The sequence below is a fragment of the Tachypleus tridentatus genome, chromosome 13, assembly GCF_004210375.1.
Source record: "Tachypleus tridentatus isolate NWPU-2018 chromosome 13, ASM421037v1, whole genome shotgun sequence".
Taxonomy (NCBI): Eukaryota; Metazoa; Arthropoda; class Merostomata; order Xiphosura; family Limulidae; genus Tachypleus; species Tachypleus tridentatus.
Window position 1 is genome coordinate 203,995,801 of NC_134837.1, and position 16,177 is coordinate 204,011,977.

At 30.8% G+C, this 16,177-nt stretch overlaps 1 protein-coding gene across 1 annotated transcript in view; it reads left to right on the plus strand.

Annotated features, from left to right (window-relative positions):
* Positions 1-14,566, plus strand: part of LOC143236441 (uncharacterized) — a 73,487-nt gene extending 58,921 nt beyond the window's left edge. Inside the window, exons 15-22 of the mRNA XM_076474700.1 lie at positions 1,051-1,256; positions 2,747-2,882; positions 3,995-4,117; positions 6,666-6,826; positions 9,351-9,498; positions 9,869-9,958; positions 10,997-11,038; positions 12,047-14,566. Of these exons, the coding sequence (XP_076330815.1) occupies positions 1,051-1,256; positions 2,747-2,882; positions 3,995-4,117; positions 6,666-6,826; positions 9,351-9,498; positions 9,869-9,958; positions 10,997-11,008 (876 nt within the window). The 3' untranslated portion in view covers positions 11,009-11,038; positions 12,047-14,566. The remainder of the gene's footprint in view (positions 1-1,050; positions 1,257-2,746; positions 2,883-3,994; positions 4,118-6,665; positions 6,827-9,350; positions 9,499-9,868; positions 9,959-10,996; positions 11,039-12,046) is intronic.
* Positions 14,567-16,177: the final 1,611 nt, after the last annotated feature.

Here is a 16,177-nt window from a genome sequence, read left to right on the forward strand (position 1 = left end):
AAAGAAGCTGTTTTATAAGAATAAGCAGTAATTGTTAAATAATTTACAACATAACTGAATAAATTTCATAATATTTCATTTCAACTGTTATAACTTATAGTTACTTGGGTAATGAATGCATTCAGTTTAAAACATTTTTATCTTAATGAATAATTCAGAGGCTGATTGTGTGAAGTGTAGATAATTAATAGTTTTGAACTAAAACAACAACAATTATTTTATAAACTGAGTACATATCTCAAATTTATTGAAATAGAGAACATTTGACACAAAGATTGTAGGATGTATTTCAATATATAGAAAGAGAAAATTAGGATATATACACCTGTTTGTTTATATTGGGTTGAGGAGTAATTCGTGAGCGTTTTTTCAAGTTAAAAAAATATATTTATAAATGAAACGCTTTCGCAAAATATTTCATGTCATTTGGTAGATAAATTTTTGCTCTAATAGATGGTGTGTTTGATTTTCATGTCTTTAATTTTTGCTTTCATTTTCAGCTCATTAAATGGAATGTCAAGTGGACAAAATCAAGCATTTTCGACACCATCTGCTTTTCGCATTTAATTTCTTGCAATTTCGTTCAAAACAATGCATACTATATACCTAGGTATTACATGAAATAAAGTATCATAATAAATGTTTTGGGTGTAATGTGTTCATGCATTGAAGTATTGTATAGTCTTGCATGTAATGCTTGAATGAAATTATTTAAAAAAGCTCACGAATTATTCCTCAACCTAATATTTTTTTGACAAAAATTTGAAGAAATAACTGGTCATGATAAACTCAGTGTAACCAAAACGTGCACTCTCCTACTAACCTGTAAACCTCATAGCTTTCTTAAATTGTAGTCATAAAATACTCATATACATTGTGGTCATACAGTAGTTATATACATTGTGGTCATACAGTAGTTGTATATATTATGGTCATACAAGAGTTATATATATATTGTGGTTGTACAGTAGCTATGTGCATTGTGGTAATAACATACTTATATAGATTTAACATAAAATAATATTTAAATTTTAAAACCACATGAGCCAGAATGAAGCTTTGACCAAAGAAATAGATGAACTACGTCAGAAGACTTCTGAATTGGAAAAAATCAGAATGGAAAACAAACAAGAACTTGAAAAAACCAAAGAAGAAGCTAAACACTCATCTGTAGAACTGGAAAGACTGTTACAAATAATGTCAAACATTGAGGAGGAGAAACATTCTCTAAATCAGCAAATACAAGATTTACAGAAGTAAGTCTGTAGTTAGTTAGTTATCCCCATTAGATTCCATCAAGGAACATAGGGCCGCAATTGCTTGCGGATTCTTCAACAGGTATTTAAGTGAGTAGGTTGTTAGCCCACTCCACCGAGCTGTCCCTAATTTAGTAGTGTAAGACTAGAGGTAAGGCAGCTAGTCATCACCACCCACTGCCAACTCTTGGGCTACTCTTTTACCAACGAATAGTGGGATTGACCATCACATTATAATGCCCCCACGGCTGGGAGGGTGAGCATGTTTGGTGCGACGCGGGCTCAAACCCACAACCCTCGGATTACGAGTTGCACGCCTTACGTGCTTGGCCATGCCAGGCCTAAGTCTGTAGTAGGTTGTATTTATTATAATCATAGCATGGTAAAACTGTAAACAATAAGTAATTATTTACTCTTCCACTTCAGTATATATACACATATAAGGTTTAAAGAGGTAAATCTATAGTAGGTTGTGTTTATTAGAATCTTAAGATTGTGAAATTGTAAAAGACAATAAAATATCAGGTATTTACATAGTTCTAAAACCAGGACAGTTTGATATAAGTGTAAGTAACCAGTAAAACTAAAGTTGGCCAGGATGGTAATTGTAAAGTAAATATTTTCATGGTAAATAAGTGAATGAAGTTTTGTGTTTATCATTACAAACCCTTCAGTATTTAAAGTAAAATCTCAGTGTTGTATAGTAAAATTGTTTTGCTGTACATCAACTATATTAACTTATTTCTTAGGTCCAGGTTTATCTATAACATATTCCATATTAATATATATGTGTTATGCCACAAATTTAAATAAGGTTGTAAATAATAATAATTATGTATTACAATAAACCCATTATAGTGATGGTTTCTTATTGTAAACCCATTACAATAGTAATGTTACAGTAAACCTATTATAATAATTGTGTGTTACAGAAATCCATTGTGGTAATGGTTTGATATTGTAAACTCAATATAACAGTAATGTTACAGTAAACCCATTATGGTAATGGTTTGATATTGTAAACTCAATATAACAGTAATGTTACAGTAAACCCATCATAATAATTATGTGTTACAGTAAACTCATTTTATTAAAGGTTTGTTGTTGTAAACCCATTATAACAATGATGTTGATGTTAGAGTAAGCCTATCATACTGATGATGTATCACAGTAAACCAATCATAATATTGATGTGTTACAGTAAACCCATCACACTAATTCTATGTTACACTAATAGAAGTGTACTTAATGTTGTGACTGAGTAGTGTACTTAATGTTGTATTATGTGTGTTTTGATATCTACCATAAGTAACATACTTAGTGTTGTGTTATGTGAGTTTTGATATCTACTATGAGTAACATACTTAGTGTTGTGTTATGTGTGTTTTGATATCTACTATAAGTAACATACTTAGTGTTGCGTTATGTGTGTTTTGATATCTACTATGAGTAACATACTTAGTGTTGTGTTATGTTTATTGTCTGTTTAGTTCTCTAAAAGAGAAAGATTCCAAGCTAAACAACCTTAAACGAAGCCAGCAGGCAGAGAAAACCAAAAGTGCTCAGATGTTGGAAGAGGCCCGACACCGTGAAACTGAGCACAGTAAGGAATATGCTAAAGCCCAGGTGAACTCTTTCTTTATTCTCACTTGTAGAATATTCCAAACACAGTTTTTAATTAAATGAACCACAGTGAAACTGTAGCAGTAAATCATGGTAGAAAACAGTTTACTTTCATGTAGATGAACAAAACACGTGTTTTTACAGGCATATTAGATTCAGCACTGTATTTCATTGACAATTTTTAACTAACTGGTTCAGTTCTCTACCACTTAGTTATTGAGCCAGTAACAAAACTTAACCTCAACTTATGTTTGGTGTATAAAATAACTGTTATTCTGAGTTTAAGTCCTAATGAATGTAGTGTTATGTAATCTTACTCAGCTGTAGAAAAGGAACACTGTTAGGCTTAAAATGAGGTATTGAAAAATGGTTTTGTAATTAGTGTGTAAATTAGTAGTGTTTCTTAACTTGTTTACTTCCAAGTATTTCTGATTGTAAAATAAGTTTTATTTTACTGAGTATTAATTTAATAGAAATTGCTTTTAGAGTTAGCTATTGGTCCTAAAACATTAACTGCAATTGTCAAAAACGTGATGGTTCATTTCTCAAAGTTAAAAACCCCATTTCCTTGGTTATGTACTGAGACTGACAAGAATACCTGCTAATATGCTAGTTAGAAAAGTTACATGGTAAATGACAAATGTGTGCTTAGACATAAACAATGATTTAAATTTTTTATTAATTATTTCTACATGTCTTCATTGTAATAAAGTTTATTTAAATTTTTGTCTTTCATGAACAGCAATCTTCAGGTGCTGCTAGCTTCTTTTCCAGTTTCTTTTAAACCTTCATTTATTATAGTTCTAGTTAGTCCTTATCACAGTCTTTCAGTATCATTTAAATTTTGTTCCCAGTCTCAAAAATCAACCCATTGGTAGTGTGTCTTAGTTATTTGTTTTTTTATTCTATTTTTATGGTGCTAAATATTATTGAATGTATGCAGACTTCTTTTTTTTTGTTTTTTCAGACTGATAAGAAAAGGTTTCATTTTAATTTTATTTTAGCCAGCACTTTATTATTTGCTGTTTTTTGTTTTATTTATATCCATTCCCCAATTATACTCCCATTTCACCCCCATTCCATGCCTTCCTTCCTCCCTGTTTTTGGTGTAAAAGGATCAAAGTAAAGAGAGAATTGAAGAACTTGAGGAAGCTTTACGAGAGAGTGTTCGTATAACTGCTGATAGGGAAGTCACACTTGCCAAGAAGGAATCTCTTTACAAACAGGCTGAAAGTAGGGTAAGTAAAATTTTAGTTAATTTCTCATTACAGACAGATCAAGAGTAGGGTTTCTGTGGTATTCTACTGCCGATTGCCATCACATTTTATTCCATTTCATTTAGGCACCAATAAATGATTTAAAAATACTTGTACCTGTGCAAACATGGTGAATAATATTTTTTATAACCTTTATTCTGAGCAACTTATTTCATTACTTCATTCCTCAGTTTTAGTTGTAATAAAGTTTATTGTGGTAGTTTATTAATTCACTGTAACTGTTGAGAATAATGTAATTCATTTCTCTAGCAAATATTTTGTCTGGAGAGCATGATTATATGCTATCAGTAACATACACTTGCTGTCATTTACTACTTTATTAGAATCTCATGGCAGTAAAGTAATAGGCACCAAAATATGGTGGTACCAACAGTAGGGTATATCAAAAGTTGAATAATTCCTCTTGGGCTCTGCTTCTTGTTTGTCATAAGAGACTAACATGTTGTTTTTTATATATGCTGTTTTGTTTCTGAAAAGTACAGTAGTTGAAAGTATATTTCAAATTAATTTACACAAAGTGTTCCATTTCATTCTTCATATGACTGAAAAATTGAATTAAAGTAAACTAGACAGTGTTACTGGTGGGAACATCATAATATACAGTATTAAAGTAAACTAGACAGTGTTACTGGTGGGAACATCATAATATACAGTATTAAAGTAAACTAGACAGTGTTACTGGTGGGAACATCATAATATACAGTATTAAAGTAAACTAGACAGTGTTACTGGTGGGAACATCATAATATACAGTATTAAAGTAAACTAGACAGTGTTACTGGTTGGAACATCATAATATACAGTATTAAAGTAAACTAGACAGTGTTACTGGTGGGAACATCATAATATACAGTATTAAAGTAAACTAGACAGTGTTACTGGTGGGAACATCATAATATACAGTATTAAAGTAAGCTAGACAGTGTTACTGGTGGGAACATCATAATATACAGTATTAAAGTAAACTAGACAGTGTTACTGGTGGGAACATCATAATATACAGTATTAAAGTAAACTAGACAGTGTTACTGGTGGGAACATCATAATATACAGTATTAAAGTAAACTAGACAGTGTTACTGGTGGGAACATCATAATATACAGTATTAAAGTAAACTAGACAGTGTTACTGGTGGGAACATCATAGTATACAGTATCAAAGTAAACTAGACAGTGTTACTGGTGGGAACATCATAATATACAGTATTAAAGTAAACTAGACAGTGTTACTGGTGGTAACATCATAATATACAGTATTAAAGTAAACTAGACAGTGTTACTGGTGGGAACATCATAATATACAGTATTAAAGTAAACTAGACAGTGTTACTGGTGGGAACATCATAATATACAGTATTAAAGTAAACTAGACAGTGTTACTGGTTGGAACATCATAATATACAGTAATAAAGTAAACTAGACAGTGTTACTGGTGGGAACATCATAATATACAGTATTAAAGTAAACTAGACAGTGTTACTGGTGGGAACATCATAATATACAGTATTAAAGTAAACTAGACAGTGTTACTGGTGGGAACATCATAGTATACAGTATCAAAGTAAACTAGACAATGTTACTGGTGGGAACATCATAATATACAGTATTAAAGTAAACTAGACAGTGTTACTGGTGGGAACATCATAATATACAGTATTAAAGTAAACTAGACAGTGTTACTGGTGGTAACATCATTACATATAGTATTAAAGTAAACTAGACAGTGTTACTGGTGGGAACATCATAATATACAGTATTAAAGTAAGCTAGACAGTGTTACTGGTGGGAATATCATAATATACAGTATTAAAGTAAACTAGACAGTGTTACTGGTGGGAACATCATAATATACAGTATTAAAGTAAACTAGACAGTGTTACTGGTTGGAACATCATAATATACAGTATTAAAGTAAACTAGACAGTGTTACTGGTGGGAACATCATAATATACAGTATTAAAGTAAACTAGACAGTGTTACTGGTGGTAACATCATAATATACAGTATTAAAGTAAACTAGACAGTGTTACTGGTGGGAACATCATAATATACAGTATTAAAGTAAACTAGACAGTGTTACTGGTGGGAACATCATAATATACGGTATTAAAGTAAACTAGACAGTGTTACTGGTGGGAACATCATAATATACAGTATTAAAGTAAGCTAGACAGTGTTACTGGTGGGAACATCATAATATACAGTATTAAAGTAAACTAGACAGTGTTACTGGTGGGAACATCATAATATACAGTATTAAAGTAAACTAGACAGTGTTACTGGTGGGAACATCATAATGTACAGTATTAAAGTAAACTAGACAGTGTTACTGGTGGTAACATCATTACATATAGTATTAAAGTAAACTAGACAGTGTTACTGGTGGTAACATCATTACATACAGTATTAAAGTAAACTAGACAGTGTTACTGGTGGTAACATCATTACATATAGTATTAAAGTAAACTAGACAGTATTACTGTTATTATTGTTAATTCAATGTTTTTCAGATCAGTGATTTGGTTGCCGAAGTAAAAGCACTACAATATGCTCACAATGCACGGTGCACGAACTGCCCAAACTTTAAGGTTACTCTTAAGGATAAAGAAGCAAAATTACAGAAATTGACATCGGAAAGAAAACAACATCTGGAAGAAATGTTTGAAATGAAGTAAGTTTGGAGCAGCTGCTGTGTAATATATAATAATATGAGAGAAATCAACTGTTTTAAATGGTACTTTTTTTAAATTTGCCATTTGCTTTATTATTATAGTTTATTTTAAAAACTGTTGAAGCTATTGTCAGTTGTTAGTATCACATATATTACATGCTCCATCATTCTTAGTCTCTTAACAAGGGATATACTCTGTGGTTAAACTGTCACTAAAATTTAGTATAATTAATCAGCTTCTGCATGTTATGTTTCTCCTGGGAAGATAAGTTAACTCATCCTGATGTTGTTTGTCCATTTCTGACATAGGGAGGTCTGTTATTTCTTATTTTATAGCTATTTTATGTTGTTTATCAGATGTTTTGGTTATGTACTGGTGGTGGCATTGATAGTTTAGTGATGTGAAAATATTAAAACTCTGACTTGACATCAAGTTCAAAATCTGATGATAATAATAAATCACTTGCTAAAATTGATGTAGCTGATGATGTCTATTACATTTCAACGGTAAAAAAACTGTAAGTTACACCATCAGTAGATAACCATATTACCAAAACTTTCAGTACACAGAATAGAGTAGCTATAAAATACGAAAATATTGCTCAGGTGAGATAAAATGGTTTTCTCATTTCAGAAACCATCAAATAACAGATGAGATAAAATGGTCTTTTCATTTTGGAAACTGTCAAACGATAGATGAGATAAAACTATCTTCCTATTTCAGAAATTGTCAAATAACAGATGAGATAACACATTCTTCCCATCAGAAAACAGAATACGTGAAAGCTAAGTTAACTCATGCCCCTTGGTTAAAAGGATTAATTTTCTTACTCATCTTTCCTACTAAAAGGGAATACAGTTTAAAAAATTATCTTTGTATGCTTCTTCAATATATATATACAGCCCGGCATGGCCTAGCGCGTAAGGCGTGTGACTCGTAATCCGAGGGTCGCGGGTTCGTGCCCGCATCGCGCTAAACATGCTCGCCCTCCCAGCCATGGGGGTGTATAATGTGAAGGTCAATCCCACTATTCGTTGGTAAAGAGTAGCCCAAGAGTTGGCGGTGGGTGGTGATGACTAGCTGCCTTCCCTCTAGTCTTACACTGCTAAATTAGGGACGGCTAGCACAGATAGCCCTCGAGTAGCTTTGTGCGAAATTTCCAAACAATCAATATATATATATACTGGATTTATTGTATTTAAGATTATTACTTTTTTGAACACATTGTTATCTGGTATGTGAATGAGTTTTTTTCATTCATTACTATTTTGTATTTTTCAGCTGTTGTAATATTTGTTTCTTTAACTTAAGGACTTAATGTAGTTTAGCATTTTCATTTTCTAATTGTAAAGGTGGTAAATTATCCATACTTTAACTGAAGAAATCTGTGTTTCTCCACATATGGTGGTTAATATGTATTAAAATATAAAAATAACATTTTATCATACAACTTAACCCTTTCGGCACTGAATAACAACTCGTAATGTTTGGTATGGTGCTGAATATATATGTTTGATGCTTCAACTAATTACGGTATGAGTACTAAAAGTATGATATCTCGGCTATAACTGAACAAAAGTCCCTGAAATATTCAGTGATTGTACCCACTATATATGTTAAATTCAATACATAAGAATAACAGGAATAAAGGAAGGTTGTCTGCCTCGCTGAGCCTTCATGTCAACTGAGGTCGCGAACTGCGTCGAAAAGGGTTAATCTATAAGTAATTCAGTTATGTCTTTATTGTTCTCATAAGTGTCTTTATTTCTTTACAAAGTTATAAAATCTCTATTTTGTTATTTCATTAAGAACATTCTTCTATTTATTTTGAAATAACTTTAGCTAAAGCTGTTTCTTTCACAATAATTAGGCAACTTGAAAATGTTTTGGATTTTATGCACGGTGTAAATGGCTCTTTATCTCCAAATAGTTACTTGATTTTTTTCACTTAGAGCAAAACAGTACATTTTTTTGATGATATTATGATCGGTAATGGTTTCTAGTTTTTCATCTCAGCAATAATAATGTTTTGTTTCTTACAAAACTTTGATTTCATCAGTAACAATATGTTGTTTATTACAAAACTTTGATTTCATCAGTAACAATATGTTGTTTATTACAAAACTTTGATTTCATTAGTAACAGTATATTATTTGTTCCAAAACTTTGATTTCATCAGTAACAGTATGTTATTTGTTCCAAAACTTTGATTTCATCAGTAACAATGTGTTGTTTCTTACAAAACTTTAACTTCATCAGTAATAGTATGTTATTTGTTCCAAAACTTTGATTTCATCAGAAATGATGTGTTGTTTGCTACAAAACTTTGATTTCATCAGTAATGATGTGTTGTTTGCTACAAAACTTTGATTTCATCAGTAACAATGTGTTGTTTATTAGAAGACTTTGATTACATCACTAACAGTGTGTTTTTTATTAGAAAACTTTGATTTCATCAGCAACATTGTGTTGTTTCTTACCTAACTTTGATTTCAGTAATAATAATATGTTTTTTCATCCAAGACATGAAGCTTTATCGGCTGCAATCAGTGAGAAAGACGCACATCTTGCTTGGCTTGAGGTGTCCGGAATTAAAAATGCTCAAGCTGCTGAGCAAGTTGATAAACTGAAAGCAGAGAAACGACAGTTGATGGAAAAGATGAAAACTGAGGTCTGTTCTACAAGTTTTGTCTTAATGTTCAGTGTTAACATTTACTTACTAAGTAGTTTAAACTTCAGTTGTTTTAATGTTCATTGTTAATGTTAATTTACTAAGTAGTTTAAACTTGTTTTTCTTTTTACCATTCTTATGTTCCAGTTCCACATAATTTATTTAATATTTCAACATGATGAAATTATCTTTGATAAAACTGTTACATATGTAATTAAAGTAGAAAAATACTAAAGTAATGCATGAGATCTTCTGATAATAAGAAAAATAGATTAATGTGAAAAAACAGATTCTTAATTCTGATCTGTTGGATAATATGTGTGTGTGTGTGTTAAAACGTATTGTGTATTTTTTTTCCTTTTACAAATAGAACGAACATCGTATGAGGTTACTTAAGGAAATAGAACAAATGTTTGTTTCTTCTAATGGAAAGGTACAAGAGGAAGACATCACAAGAAAGGTTTGAGTCCTCAGTTTAAGTAGGTGCTGTTTCCTGGAGTTGTTTATTCTTAACAGGTGTGAGCGCTCGGTTTAAGTAGGTGCTGTTTCCTGGAGCTATTTTTTTCTTAATAGGTGTGAGTGCTCAGTTTAAGTAGGTGTTGTTTCCTTCAGTTGTTTATTTTCAACAATATTTACCCCTGTAGCTCATACTTACTTTATACATACCTGTATAAGTAGTGGGTCTCAAAACTTATTAAATTAAAACCAAAAACATATGGGAATTTTTTAAAATTTCGTACTATATAAAAAATGTAGAAATTTTTTTCAGATTCTGGTACTAAGGTAAACATATATCAAATTTTATACTGAATTTAACATCTGGGAATGCTTTCAAATTTGGTACTGAGTTAAATATATGGATATTATTTCAAAGTGTCCATTGCTTTTTGAAAATCAATAACAAATATTAACTGTTTGGATGAAGATAAAAACTATTTTTGAATTATAAAGTTAGGTTGAGTTAACACCAGATAATTTCTGATTATGATGTTTTATTATGTTAAGTTACTTCATGGTTTAAAATATATGTGTTTAAGAATAAATGATGAACAGTATTTTCATGAACATTGCAAAACTGAATAAATCATAAAAATTACCAGAGTAATATTGTTTGTTTAAGATAAAACCATTATTCAGTGTGAGCTGATTTTAGTTTTATCACATTTAAATCTTCATTCTCAGTTTCATAATATTTATGTTATCAGAGGACTTATAAAGATAAAATATGTGGTTTGATTCCCACAGTGAGAAAATAGAAAAGGATTGCATTGTGTAGTTTTCATATGACAAACACTCATCAGATTGAATAAATTTTCATCAGTTAGGACAGAAATACAAACAAGCAGTTGGTTACCTAATTGAACTTTGCAGTAAGAAAATGTGTGATTTTCTCTATGTTTTTACCAATATTATGTGTTTTGTTCTCGTAAAATGATATTTATTATAATCTTTATTACATTGTGTACTTGAAAACCTAATGTTAACATCAATGTTTCAGGAATCTGAATGAGAAATCCTGAGAAATCTAAGTATTGTCAGAGTAAGTATAGTTAGTACTAAACTGGAAGTACTGAAGAAGTGTAAAAGTGAAAAGTGAAAATTACAGTAATTCAAACCATGTTTTAATGCTCTCAATACTGTCAGTACCAGCTCTGTAGCAGTTTAACTGTAATATTCTTGTAATATTACAGTAATTCAAACCATGTTTTAATGCTCTCAATACTGTCAGTACCAGCTCTGTAGCAGTTTAACTGTAATATTCTTGTAATATTACAGTAATTCAAACCATGTTTTAATGCTCTCAATACTGTCAGTACCAGCTCTGTAGCAGTTTAACTGTAATATTCTTGTAATATTACAGTAATTCAAACCATGTTTTAATGCTCTCAATACTGTCAGTACCAGCTCTGTAGCAGTTTAACTGTAATATTCTTGTAATATTACAGTCACTCAAACCATGTTTTAATGCTCTCAATACTGTCAGTACCAGCTCTTTAACTGTAATATTCTTGTAATATTACAGTCACTCAAACCATGTTTTAATGCTCTCAATACTGTCAGTACCAGCTCTGTAGCAGTTTAACTGTAATATTCTTGTAATATTACAGTCACTCAAACCATGATTTAATGCTCTCAATACTGTCAGTACCAGCTCTGTAGAAGCTTAACTGTGTATTCTTATAAAATTACAGTAACTCAAACCATGTTTTAATGCACTTAATACTATCAGTACCAGCTGTGTAGAAGCTTAACTGTAATATTTTTATAACACTACAGTAATTCAAACTATGTTAACTTGAGTTTCATATTAACTGTAATGTATGTACTAACTACAAAAGTTTGATGTTAACTGTACTGTATGTAGTAGCTCCGACAGTTTGATATTAACTGTACTGTATGTAGTAGCTCTGTCAGTTTGGTGTTAATTTTAATGTAACAATCATGTTAAAGAAACAAGGTTTTTGGGTAATTATATATTACACATGGTTGAGATTTTTACAACATCTACATTGGATTTGATTATTTAGGTTTCAGTTTTGTTTTACAGATGTTATTTAGCTGCCACATGTTAATAACTCATCAAGTCAAGATGATTACATTCAAGAAGACAGAAGATTTGATGAAGTGAAGGATGTAAGAAGGGGTAAAAAGGGAAAGCAAATAATAGAAATATATTTTTTTTACAAGTATTATATCAAAAGCCTCATGTTCTTGATGTATTAAAACTTCAAGTTCATGTTTTGTGATGAGTTGAATGAGGTGAAATTTGTATTAAGTAAAAGAATAAAGTTGTGAATGTTGAACTCAAACTTGAAATATAACATGATGGGAGTTTTTCCTTTTAAAACTTTCTTCAAAATGTTGAATTCGTCTAATTTTAAATTTTTCTCTAGTATTACTGATACTTTACATCAAATGTGTATCCATGGTGCGAGTTTTGAGAGAGAGAACAAAGTTAGACTTCATTTTAAAGTTTCATATTATCTTGATTGTAGTTTAAGAAGTAATGATATTTCACTGATATATCATAGACTAGAATATAAAGTTTATCTCTCAAGTAAAAGAGAAACATTTCCTCATGATGTTGATCAATGTAGAGATTATAAATAAAGTTAGATGTTTTATTCCAATTGTCACCTGATCAACATTTGATTTTCACATTCACATATTTTTGTTGTTGTTTCCCATACATTTGATTGTTACTTCAAAATAACTTCTTGTTTTATTTTTAAATTATTTGTGGAGTTACTTTATTTCCTTTTTGCCATTGGAACAAGTCTTGGTTATAATCTGTTGAGTAACTGTTATGAACTGTTTTGTCTCAGTTTCTCTGTGGTAATAATGATCCAGTTTTGATATGTTGGATATATTTTCTTTGGTATTTTTGAAGGAAGAAAGTGCTTTTAGTAAAATGATTTGTTGATGCTACTGCTGTTGGTTGAGCTCTATAAATTTAAATAAAATCAACCATTTAATATTTTGGTGGTCAGTTGCTGCTCATAAGTGGTTCTAATTGTTGACAAGTTGTTGTTGGTAAAGTATTAGCTACGTGGTGTGAGTAATTTATATGAAATAGTCAGCAGTTTATAACTGTACTTTTAACAAACAGTAGTGTATGTATTATCTACCAGCCTGAGTTACTAACTTATGATTAGAGTTCTACCTAACACTTGCTTATTGACTTAGTGCCATGAACTGTATTATAGCATACATAATTATCAGAAACATTTGCTTTCCATAGTCTAGTCCAAATGTTGATTACTTTAAGAATGAACTCATAATTCTGTTTATAATTTAAGAATAAACTCATAATTCTGTTTCTCATTCCTGTTGTTTAGAAAGCCATTTTATGACCATCATTTAACTGAGAAGATTTAACATTAAGTTAACTTCACGAAAAACTAGCAAACATTCAGTGTGTTTTTCATAAAATACTGTGCAGTACTGCTGAAGTTTCAATAATAGTGTTTCTTAATCCACATATTAACCCCATTAATAAGTTGTGTAGGCTCTTTCATGATAGATGAAGGATTTTTTTTTTACTTCTAAGAAAACTTGTGTGAAAACACAAATGTTTCACCTTTAAGAATTCATTTAAATTTGTATTTTCTGTAACTTAAGCATGTCTATATTACATCATGTATTCTTTGTCATCACACAATTTCTATAAAAGTGTTCCTATATTTGGGTAGGGGAGACTGCAGGTAACAGTATATATGCCCGATATAAACTCTGAAGGTGATATTATGAATTTGTAGGAAACAATGCAATAATTAGTTTCTTTAAAATTTCATCTATGATAAATTCCAATCAGTTAAAGGATAAACGTTGTCTGTGTACATGGATCATCCCTTTTGTCATGGTTCGATGTGTTTCCAATTAATGCTTTGGGTATGTGCCTAAAAAATATGCCTTGGATGTATGACTTTGAACCAAATTGTGGTGTTTCTTGAATTTTGTGTTTCTTTCAGAAACAAGTGATTTTATCGTGATTTCTTCAGAAACCAGAACATCAGTTTTCATTGTTATTTTTTAATTGCATGGATGAATTTTGTAGTTTTTTTAATCATGTGACCAAAGTGTGGAATGTTTGGTAAATTTAAAAATATTTTCCGTGATGTTATTTTGAAATGGTTGATATATATTCCAGCAAGCAATAATTTAATGTAATCAATACAGTCACCAACCAGTACTAAATTTTTTCTTAGAGGGGAGTTCAACTCAGTTGGAAACCAAACTTAGAGAAATATAATCCAAATAGAATTGTATGAGTTTATTAATGCAATAGTTTGATAGTAAAATATTAAGCCTAAATCTTCTCACACACACAGAAGAACATAACTTACTTTGTACACATTGTACATATTAAAATATTCACAAAATACACTCAAATGCTTGCAGAATTTAGTGTTTTCTTTTACATTTAGTAATAACTTCCTGCATAAGTTTAGTCGTTTGTTATCATATGTCTCAACTATCTTCTAAACTGTAGATTATTGCATCCAATGTAGTTGTTTGTTGTTAAGCTGCATTACATATGAAATAAAACTCATATTTTGAAGACTGATGCTGACAAGTGTGGTTTTATCTTGTTATCACAACTTCAACTTCAGTAGATCTCTATACTTAAAGTTCTGATGCATCTGTATCAAATTGATTTCTTGAATCTTCGTGTTATATTAATGTAGTGAATAGAGCTAGTCCAGGTTTTTTTATCATGATTTTCTTCATGCTAAAATCTTTTCAGAATTTTTGTAAATCATGATCCAGGATCCACAATAAAAGCAGTACTGTAATTATACTCCATGTGAAAGATGTACAAACTTATAAGAAATTACAAATCATGTAAACCTATAATGAAAGAAGAGAGATACAAACTTCTAAGAAAACATATTTCACATAAACTTGTACAGAAACATGTCATACAAGATTATAAGAAAACACTTTGATTTTATTTTTAATTGTCTTCAACTTTTGTTACTATTAACTAATACTGTGTTGTCCCTTCCCCTTAATTTAGTAATTATTAACTATAACTGAGTTGTTGCTTCCTCATTGTTTAGTAATTATTAACTAATACTGTGTTGTTCCCTTCTCTTTGTTTGGTAATTATTACCTAATAATTTGTTGCTCCTTTCTCTTTGTTTAGTAATTATTGACTAATACTGTGTTGTTCCCTCCTCTGATGTTTGTTGTAATACTGTATCACACAGTGTTCTGATGTTTGTTGTAATACTGTATTATACAGTGTTCTGATGTTTGTTGTAATACTGTATCACACAGTGTTCTGATGTTTGTTGTAATACTGTATTATACAGTGTTCTGATGTTTGTTGTAATACTGTATAATACAGTATTACAACAAACTTCAGAACACTGTGTGATACAGTATTACAACAAACTGACTGGTATATTAAACAACTATACGACTTCACTAACAACCAAGTAATTACATCTTCGTTGAGGCTCTTCCCAGACAATATATATTGTAATTAAAGTTTTAATATCCACAACAGCCGTCTTATGAGTACAAACGATGTATTAGGTCTTCCCTTTTGTACTGTCCGATTTTAAGTTCAGAGAAAAAGAAAGGATTTTAAATACTTTTAATGTTATTTAATCAATAATGTATGTTCCATTATAATTATTTACTTCCAGTCAACGATTCACAATCTTCTGAATGTCACTTTTATAAAATTCTTGTGGTTTGGAGGAAAAGAATGTAAAGAGGATAGTTTTGACATCTTCATCTGTTCCAAGCTCTTTTTCCATCAAGATAGTTCTGAAAACTTCGGAATAGACGATAGTCCGATGGGGTAAGGTCTGGAGAATGTGGAAGTTTTCCCAGTCTAACTCTTCAATCTTTACAGATGTGATCCTTGCTGTATGGAACCGTGCTTTATCCTGGTGTAACACAACACCTTTACGATTGATCAAAGCAGGCCTCTTTTCTTTCAGTGCGAAAGTCAAGCGTTCTAACTGTTGGCAATAAAAGTCTGATATAATCGTTACGTTAAGTGGCAGCAGCTCAAAGTGGATCACACCAACAATACTCCACCAAACACTTAACAAGACTTTGGGTGGAAGTCCATTTTGGCCTGTGCTTTAGCCAGTTTACCTGCATTGACCATCGTCTGCGACGCTTAACATTTTTGTAATATATCCATTTTTCATTTCCA